The sequence below is a fragment of the Oncorhynchus masou genome, chromosome 18 (assembly GCF_036934945.1).
Source record: "Oncorhynchus masou masou isolate Uvic2021 chromosome 18, UVic_Omas_1.1, whole genome shotgun sequence".
Taxonomy (NCBI): Eukaryota; Metazoa; Chordata; class Actinopteri; order Salmoniformes; family Salmonidae; genus Oncorhynchus; species Oncorhynchus masou.
In genome coordinates, this window is record NC_088229.1 from 37,781,406 (window position 1) to 37,791,405 (window position 10,000).

General features: G+C 43.3%; 1 protein-coding gene across 2 annotated transcripts in view; it reads left to right on the top strand.

The window, feature by feature from the left end:
- LOC135504528 (paired box protein Pax-7-like) overlaps positions 1-10,000 on the top strand; it is a 65,111-nt gene that overhangs the window by 38,603 nt on the left and 16,508 nt on the right. For both annotated transcript variants that reach the window (XM_064923206.1, XM_064923207.1), the window contains exons 6-7: positions 2,477-2,642; positions 3,007-3,206. In XM_064923206.1, the coding sequence (XP_064779278.1) occupies positions 2,477-2,642; positions 3,007-3,206 (366 nt within the window). The remainder of the gene's footprint in view (positions 1-2,476; positions 2,643-3,006; positions 3,207-10,000) is intronic.

Genomic DNA, 10,000 nt, shown 5'->3' on the forward strand with positions numbered 1-10,000 from the left:
TCGGGTGTGGTGTGTAGGCTATCCATCTGCGTGTAGGCCCGTACTTGTACAAGGTTTCTCTCTTTTATTTGCCACGTTTAATTAAGACCCGGCAATTAGTGTCCTGTGGAGTTGAAAGATGGGTAATTTGTGCCTATAGCCACGCACTGCTCTTTCATTTACCATTCGGCTTAATCTGGGCCTATGGGAGTGGAGAGGGAGGCTGACAATACATGAGGGACAGGAGGACTGAGGGGCTGAGGGAGCTATAGCTGGGGGAGTGGGTGAGGCCGAAGTCCTGCTGAGCCTGAAGCTGGGGGGGGGTGTTAGCACCTGGAATATCAGTTTGGGCCTATCACTTTTGCATATACTGTAGGATTAAATTAAGTTGAAACTTTTTGTCAAGAATGAATCATTCATTGATGTCTATGGGAGAATGGTGTGTAAGTGTAGAGTTTGACACACTTCTCTGAAGTTAAGATTCTCTCACAGTAATGTTATTCAGAAATCACGCAAGAGAAGTGTGTTTCAGACCTGAGCTGGCCGAGCCATATGGACGCGTGTGTGTGTGTGTGTGTGTGTGTGTGTGTGTGTGTGTGTGTGTGTGTGTGTGTGTGTGTGTGTGAGCAGTGGAGCACAAATGTGCATCCCTGTCCTAGGCCATCCATCCGTTGATCCATGCGAGCCAGCTGAAAGGTAGCGTTGCTGGGGCTGAGAGAGAGCCTGTTTAAAAAGGCCTCTTTGTGGCCCATTCAAGCCAAGCCTCCATTGTATCCTTCTTTCAGCGGCTCTCTCAATGGGCCGGGCCCATTTGGGAGACAACAGGAGATTAACTGCACAGACAGTGTATTAAGTGCTGATGAATCGGCCCCAAGAGCCATAGATCAATGACACAGGCCAACAGTCTCCTACTGCATATGTAGAAACAGACATACAAATTTAGGATCTTAATTTGATCACCCTGTTGCAGGATAACTTTCCCGCAATGCAAGACATTTAAAACTTGTAGTGTATTTGAGGTTTAAAAAGGCTCCCGAAGTCTGTAATTTCCACTTGATTTTCCCTTATTAAAATGTCAATGAATTATAATCCACATAATAATTCACATTTCCTGTTGGTGCAGGATTATTGTCCTGCTGTAGCAAACTGGAGCCTTTAACTGGTTGTTTAAACACACATAGGTGGGTCAGGGAGGGGAAAGATCCCTTACTGCCTGTTTTAGATGCATTACAAGATTCATGTTCGCCTTGAGTGTCTGACCTGTGTTTTGTCTTGATGGCCGCAGCGTTGACTAGGTGCTCAACGACACATACAACGTTTGTTTATCAGGAACACCTTCCTAATACTGAGTTGCACCTCCCCCTTTTGCCCTCCGAACAGCCTGAAATTCGTCAGGCATGGACTCGAAAGCGTTCCACAGGGATGCTGGCCCACGTTGACTCCAATGCTTCCCACAGTTGCGTCAAGTTGGCTGGATGTCCTCAGTCTTGATACACACGGCTGGATGTCCTCATTCTTGATACACACGGGAAACTGTGCAGGGTGAAAAACCCAGCAGCGCTGCAGTTCTTGACACAAACCGGTGCACCTGGCCCCTACTACCATACCCCATTCAAAGGCACTTAAATCTTTTGTCTTGCCCATTCACCCTCTGAATGGCACAAATACACAATCCATGTCTTAATTGTCTCAAGGCTTAAAAATCCTTCTTTAACCTGTCTCCTCCCTTTCATCTACACTGGTTGACGTGGATTTAACAAGTGACATCAATAAGGGATCATAGGTTTCACCTGGATTTACCTGGTCAGTCTATGTCATGGAAAGAGAGTTCTTTATGTTTTGTACACTCAGTGTATAATGCCGGCAACACCTTAAGCCCAAACCTATTTCCTATTTTCAAATCAAATTCATCTACTTTTGCCTTGTCCCAAATGGTACCCTATTCCCTTTAGTGTCCACAGATCTATGTTCAAATGTAGTGCACTACTTTGACCAGGGCCTATAGATCTCTGTTTAAAGGTAGCGCACTACTTTGACCAGGGCCCATAGATTTCTGTTCAAAGGTAGTGCCCTATAGGGAAAATGGATTTCATTTGGGACACACATGGTGTGAATCAGCCTTTCAACCCAGCTGTCCCATTATGTATGTATTTGATGTATTCCAACACCAGCACATCTGAAACTAGTCATCAGCAAGCCCCTGTTAATTGAAGCAGGTTTTTTTGCAGTAATTTTGCCCATGGTGTGTGGGGCCCTCACACTGATGGTGTTAATTAAGATTTAAATGTGTTTGATTGGCACGATAGCGATTATCACCCCCATAATAACACTGGGTCAACCAGTTTGAATGAACAGTTAAACAGTTAATTGCAGGTTCTTTGCCTTGGTCTGCCTCCCTCCCTTTTAAGTCTTTGTTTTCTATTTTTCTCTCTTCTTATATTCCCCCTTCCTGCCGTGCAGTCTCTCATTCATTCATGAAAATCCTCTTTCTCTCTAGGTGTGGTTCAGCAACCGACGGGCCAGATGGCGTAAGCAAGCGGGAGCCAATCAGCTGGCGGCGTTCAATCACCTGTTGCCAGGTGGATTCCCAGGCAGCGGTATGCCCACGCTACCCACCTACCAGCTCCAAGATTCCGGTTACCCCACAACCACACTATCACAAGGTATAGACATCTCTACCACCACCTGCGAACACATGGTCCTAACATGTAGTGTTGAGGTACCATTATCAAAGTTGGTTAGCCACGTAGTGCTAGTGTGATCTAATGCTAATGTATTTTAACCTTGCATGAGACCTGAAGGCAAATGTTACTGTAGCTCCTTGAGCTAATGCCTAGGATTTAGGTCAGTGGGCTAACACAGTCTCGTGGCACATAGATGACATCTGAGTCACGTACTTGATTCGACCTGTTACAAACACCCAGTAGCGCTAAGATGATATTACATTCCTATGGTGCTGTGTATGTGATCATCAACCATGACCTTAAATGTGATTTCTCCCTGGTCCTCCTTCTGTATAAACCCCAGACGTTAGTGGCACGGTTCACCGCCCTCAGCCATTACCACCGTCCACCATGCACCAGGGAGGGCTGTCGGGCGGGGATGGCGGCTCGGCCTACGGCCTGTCGTCCAACCGTCATGGCTTCTCCAGCTACTCCGACTCCTTCATGAGCCCCTCGGCACCCAGTAACCACATGAACCCCGTCAGCAACGGCCTCTCCCCACAGGTAGGTGCTGGAGTTCAAATGGTGGCATGTCATGGTGTGTGGCAGTGTTATTCCACTGCTCTGAGGGTGTGTGTGGGTGTGTGTACAAGTCACGTTGGTGTGTGAGGACAAGTCTTCCGCACTAAGAAATGTACCTGCAACCCATAAAGAAACCACTCTGAAGAGAGTATTCTTTTCCACGCCCCATTCAATTCAAATCTAAATATTGTGCTGTAAAGAAAAGGACTATTCTTGCTACAGCGACAGAAAGCGAATCTCGATTGACAGTTTTTTTTTTCTTGTCCTACTGTTTATTGTTATTGTTTATTAGGATCTCTGACAAATGCTATGATTGTTGGTTGCATAAGTCCAAAACATGCATTCTTGCATTTAGGAGAAGAGTTGTGTTTTTGTCATACCCCGGAAACCCAGTGTCTATTTTGATAGAGTAACGCCCAGTGGCTTGTCTCTGATTAAGAGGGTCTCTCGTGGCTTTGACTGTAAACGTGTCAAGTACAGAAGATACCAATATCCTCTTGCTACAGGGGGATTTTGGATGATAATGTTTGACAATTAATTTCATCCCACATCCCTGAGCCTCAAATCAAATGAGGACGATTGTTTGACACACGTGGATTCTAAACGAATTAGAGTTTGAACTTGAAACCCACAACCATGTTCGACAAATCCTTCGCTCGACTCAGTAGGCACTACAGGGAAACAACTAATACGAAGATATCCTAGCAAAGAAAAGACGTAATCACATTCAACTAATGAGTCTTTTCACGCAATTGTCGAGCTGTGTCTACCGACATCATTTTCGGAATTAGCAGACGTCGCCGTCAAAGCGCTCTGTCCTAATGCATTGTAACTGATTAAAAAAAATAAGGCTTAGCTACTCAAGACAAACTTCCATAGATGAATATTGCCTGGTGAATGACCTAGGCATGAAGTATTTTTCACTCAGAAAATAGAGATGAATTCACCATTGAAAGTTAAGGCATTATTCTATGAGACAGGTATACTATTTTAATGTTATAGAGCTTCTTCCTCAGATTCTAAGTGATAACTTGATGTAAACTAGCCTGCTCTGCCTCTTCTGTGGGAGGTCCATCGGGTTTTTACATTACAGTCTTTCTTCTTGGTCATCTCTTATTAAAGGACAGTGGACTCGATAAGGGAATGCTACACCCCTGTAATCAATTGGTGTCAGAGGCCTTTAATGTTTCCTTTCCCCTCTATCGTCCGCAATGCCATTGTTGTATGTGCTTGTGTGTATGTGTGTGCGTCCATGTGTCATGCAAATAGGAATTGTCCACTTTATCCTCTCACGGCATCTTGAACAATAACCATTGAGAATGAGAGTTTCTGATCGTGCTTGATTTTTAACGGCCACAGAATAGAGAATAGGACGGATGTTGATGCAAACCACTGGTGAGGAGGAAATTATATGCAATTACTCACCAAAACTGGGCAGTCCAGCCCACCCTGAGCAACAAGATCTGACTAACAAGCAGAAAATAAGATTGAAATGGTGTTTAAAGAGTCTCAAATTTAATTCAATGCCACATTTGTCCGCAATTACCCCCGCATTCACACATATTTTATTGCGAGCCCCCCCCCCCCTGAAATATTTCTCAAAGCAGATTGAGAAAACTGGTAATACTTCCACTCTTTTTTTCGGCGGAGAAGAGAAGAAAGAATGAAGGATTTGGGTGACAAAAAAGAGATTTTCTCTTGTACTGGAGAGTTGGGGGATAACAGGCACGTTCCTCAGCGTTTTCTGATTGTTAATCGTAGTGGTGAGGCTTTGGGAGGCTAATGCTTAGCGCTGCAAACCTGCATAAATATCAGGGACACGGGTTGGCTTTTCCTTATGATTATTAACGTGACTCCCTCTCCCTTGCTTGTTCGCCGGTAGAACAGATAAAATAACAAGACTTCCCTGTTTTACATTAGGGATTACGACGCTATAGTTCCCAAGCCTACTGTATTGGCAAGAAGAGATTTTTCTATTAAGAGGGGCCTTTACTTTGATTTTGCATACGTATGCGTTTATGTATTAGCAAAGGCATTTGAAAGTGATTTTTTAAATTCAATTTGATTCTAATAGGAAATAACTGAACTCTAGTATTTTGTCAATTTAATTTCGAATAATATTACTCTAAGAATTTAAGAAGACGTGTTTCATTTGCATTTGAAGTGACAGAAACATTTCAATCACGTGATGTTAATTCACAGCACCTCAGAAAAAGACATGAAATCTGTAACAATGGGAGTTGTGTCAGCAACAGAGAAATGAGTTGTTAAAGCAGGTGGATCAGTGATTCACAATCACAACCCATCCATTCTAATACGTTGCTCCACATGGGTGCTTTTGTAAAGGTGTGTGTGTGTGTGTGTGTTGTGTGTGTGTGTGTGTGTGTGTGTGTGTGTGTGTGTGTGTGTGTGTGTGTGTGTGAAGAAGTTGTACATTTCTCCAGTCTTAGCAGCACTATCTAGCTCTTCTCAACTCCCTTCTCTCGCTCTCTCACTCTCTCTCTCTCTCTCGCTGTCTTTCTCTCTCTCTTACCCATTCGCCCATTCGCCCACTTACCCCATGTGACATGTGGCAATCCCATCAACCTCTCATTGTGGGAGAAATGAATGTTGTCCCTGACAGCAGGACTATCACAGTTCAGCCCTCCAGACCACCACACTGCGCTCTGCGCAAGCAACCCCTGGCCGTGCCCTTGCAGACACAAATACTATCCTCTCCTCCCCTTCTCTCCGTCTCTCCTTCCCTGTCTCCCCCCTTTTCTGCAGGGAAGGCTCATAGCATATGGTGAAGAAGCTGCCCCCCCCCCTTTTTTTTCCTAAATCGAAATTCCTCCTCTTCTTCTCTTTCTTTTAAATCTCCCCCCCTCTCTCTCCCTAAAATGTCAAGCTTTTCCCGTTTCTCTCTTTCTCTCTGTGGAGTATGTTTCTCTGTCCTCAGTGTGGGCTACTATTTCCCCAATCCTTCTGTATGCCTTTAATAAAGCGTTCTATATGCGCACAGCAGAGAGAATATTTCCTTTACAGCAGGCAGGAACATATAGGAGGAGATGCAGCTCCCTCCAGTATGATTAGCCCATACAGTGCCAAAGCACGGGAATATATATGGAAATGCATGTGAAAGTGTGTGTGTGTAAATACAATTATTTTATTCCCCCGTGCTTTTGTTGTAGTTTGTTGTTGTGTGTTATTGGGGATGTGAGCAGAGGAGCATTCTTCAGCCCATCCAGTCTTTACAACTTCTTCTTTCCCAAAGGAACATTTCTGTTCCAAAGTGGTTGTTTGTTCATTTCCTTTCCTCGTTACAAGACTAAGGTGTTTTAGGGAGTTTGTGTCTTGTTGGTTGTAATTGGTTTGACAAAGCTTGCAATGGAAAGAGCTTTACTTTGATCCAACTGTGGTTTATGCAACTAACATCAGCCCCACAAAATATTTATTCCCCCAATTTTTACATTTACATTTAAGTCATTTAGCAGATGCTCTTATCCAGAGCGACTTACAAATTGGTGAATTCACCTTCTGACATCCAGTGGAACAGCCACTTTACAATAGTGCATCTAAATCATTAAGGGGGGGGGGGTGTGAGAAGGATTACTTATCCTATCCTAGGTATTCCTTGAAGAGGTGGGGTTTCAGGTGTCTCCGGAAGGTGGTGATTGACTACCAGGACAAGCATTGTGTCTTGAAGCGATACAGGTATTTGCACATATTCCATACTGTCCCACACAACTTTCTTTTAGTGGGTTGGTGTTAGTGTACAAATGCATACTATTGAGGTTTTTAAATAACTTTTAAAATCTCACCTTTGTAGCTGGCGTTTACATTTTTTTGCTTTCTGTGTTATTTTATTATTGTTTTAATATAAAGTGTGTAGCGATTCTAAATGCACTTTAAATAAAGTGCATTTATATTGTCAACAACAGTAAACAGCACTTACAATTGCCAAGTACTGTACTGTAGATGTAAACACAAGCCAGCCGCACCTTCTTTTCCCTCCCTTTTGTGCACTACATGAAAAACCTGTTCCAACCACATTCTATTGCTTATTTAATTCCCGATTCCGATATAACATGTTATAGACAATAGCAATCTGCATACTGCGTACCTCAGACAGATGACCAAGACCAAGTTATTACTAGTCAAGATGAAATAGTTCAAACTGAAGATATGAAGATAATATGTTCTAGTAGCATTGTGCCAGAGTTGAACACATTTGTTCTCTGTGGATGTTGTCTTGTTTGGTGTCCATTGAATGTTCCTGGAGGCTGCCATTCATTGAATGTTCCTGGAGGCTGCCATTCATTGAATGTTCCTGGAGGCTGCCATTCATTGAATGTTACTGGAGGCTGCCAATCATTGAATGTTACTGGAGGCTGCCAATCATTGAATGTTACTGGAGGCTGCCAATCATTGAATGTTCTTGGAAGCTGCCAATCATTGAATGTTCCTGGAGGCTGCCATTCATTGAATATTCCTGGAGGCTGCCAATCATTGAATGTTCCTGGATGCTGCCAATCATTGAATGCTCATGGAGGCTGCCAATCATTGAATGTTCCTGGAGGCTGCCAATCATTGAATGTTCCTGGAGGCTGCCAATCATTGAATGTTCCTGGAGGCTGCCAATCATTGAATGTTCCTGGAGGCTGCCAATCATTGAATGTTCCTGGAGGCTGACAATCTTTGAATGTTCCTGGAGGCTGCCAATCTTTGAATGTTACTGGAGGCTGCCATCCATTGAATGTTCCTGGAGGCTGCCATCCATTGAATGTTACTGGAGGCTGCCAATCATTGAATGTTCCTGGAGGCTGCCAATCTTTGAATGTTTCTGGAGGCTGCCATCCATTGAATGTTCCTGGAGGCTGCCAATCATTGAATGTTCCTGGAGGCTTCCATTCATTGAATGTTACTGGAGGCTGCCAATAATTGAATGTTACTGGAGGCTGCCAATCATTGAATGTTACTGGAGGCTGCCATCCATTGAATGTTACTGGAGGCTGCCATCCATTGAATGTTACTGGAGGCTGCCATCCATTGAACGGTGCTGGAGGCTGCCAATCATTGAATGTTCCTGGAGGCTTCCATTCATTTAATGTTACTGGAGGCTGCTAATCATTGAATGTTACTGGAGGCTGCCATCCATTGAATGTTACTGGAGGCTGCCATCCATTGAATGTTACTGGAGGCTGCCATCCATTGAACGGTGCTGGAGGCTGCCATTCATTGAATGTTACTGGAGGCTGCCATCCATTGAACGGTGCTGGAGGCTGCCATTCATTGAATGTTACTGGAGGCTGCCATCCATTGAACGGTGCTGGAGGCTGCCATTCATTAAATGTTACTGGAGGCTCCCATCCATTGAATGTTACTGGAGGCTGCCATTCATTGAATGTTACTGGAGGCTGCCATCCATTGAATGTTACTGGAGGCTGCCATCCATTGAACATTACAGTAGGCTGCCATCTATTACTGCTCTTATACTAACCTCAAATTGTTTGTTATTTATTTAAAATGTAGTTTCCCTCTCTCTCCCCCCACCCTGTATTGTAGTTATATCCTAGCCTTGTCCTGGTAAAACTGATGGCTGGCATGGCTAAGACTTAGACTAGTTCCATTAAGCCCCTTTTGTCCCTACCAGTCAGAGGTAGGGAGTGATTTTCCAGTCTTGAACATGTCTTGAACATAACTCTCCATATCTCAGTCGATGTTTGACAGCCTATCATCTTATACAAGAGCCTGTCCAGTCTGAGCTCAGGGTAATAAGGGAAGGCTTATAAGACAGGTTTCTCACCACGATTTGTTGCATTTTTTAAAATCAAGTATGAGCACTGGGATTTAACCTCTAGAAAGTCCATAAACAACAAAATAGTTGTATAAAACTTACTTGAAATTGAATAATTTGTATTTTTTGATGACATGACAACATGCACTCTCATTCTGAGCAAGGGGGGAGGGGTTGAAATGAATAGCATGAGAAATACGTTTTTTTTTAAAAAAAAAATGCAGTTTATGATATCACTGCATTCGCGTTTTCATAGCGAGATCAACCATCTTGACCCCTCCATCATGTTTCCAATCATTTACATGAGATAACAATGTCGGGTGTGTTTCAAAATGATGAGCTTGAAAATAGCATAATGTCCATGCCCTCTGACAGGCAATAATTCAATTTGGATAGTGCATATTGCTTTTGGCATCTGATGCACACACAAGACGTTTTGTGCCTCCCCCCCTTTCAAATTGAATGTGAAAGAATTACTGACTTTCATGTAGGAAACTACCAGTAGAATGCAGCCAATTCCAAGTATTATTGAGTGAGAAAATTACAATATGAAAATGCTAGCCTTGTGATGGGAAAGTGCATTTGATATGTATGCAGCCTGGCTCTCAGTCATTATGTTACAGCCTTGGATTCTTGATGAAATAAAGCTGATCTTATTGAACCACGTTTAAAAAAAACTTTATTTGGCTATTTTCGGTCACCCCATTGTCAGACTGTTTTCTATATGAAATGTCAGATGACAGGCACAACGTTGGTCCCCTAATCCCTCGCTGTCAGGACACACAACTTGTTGACCCGTCACAGATAAACAAACAATTACCCACAAACAAACCCCAACTAAACCCATAAATTCATCATAAAAGTCAACAAAAGCACACACACACAAATACTGAGAAAAAAAGTCAAGGTTTTTCCTCCTTAATTTCAATTGCTGTGGTGGTGAAGGAAGATTTGTGTTTTGGAATGGCGGAAGAGCTCTGGCTAGCATTTGATGTCGGGG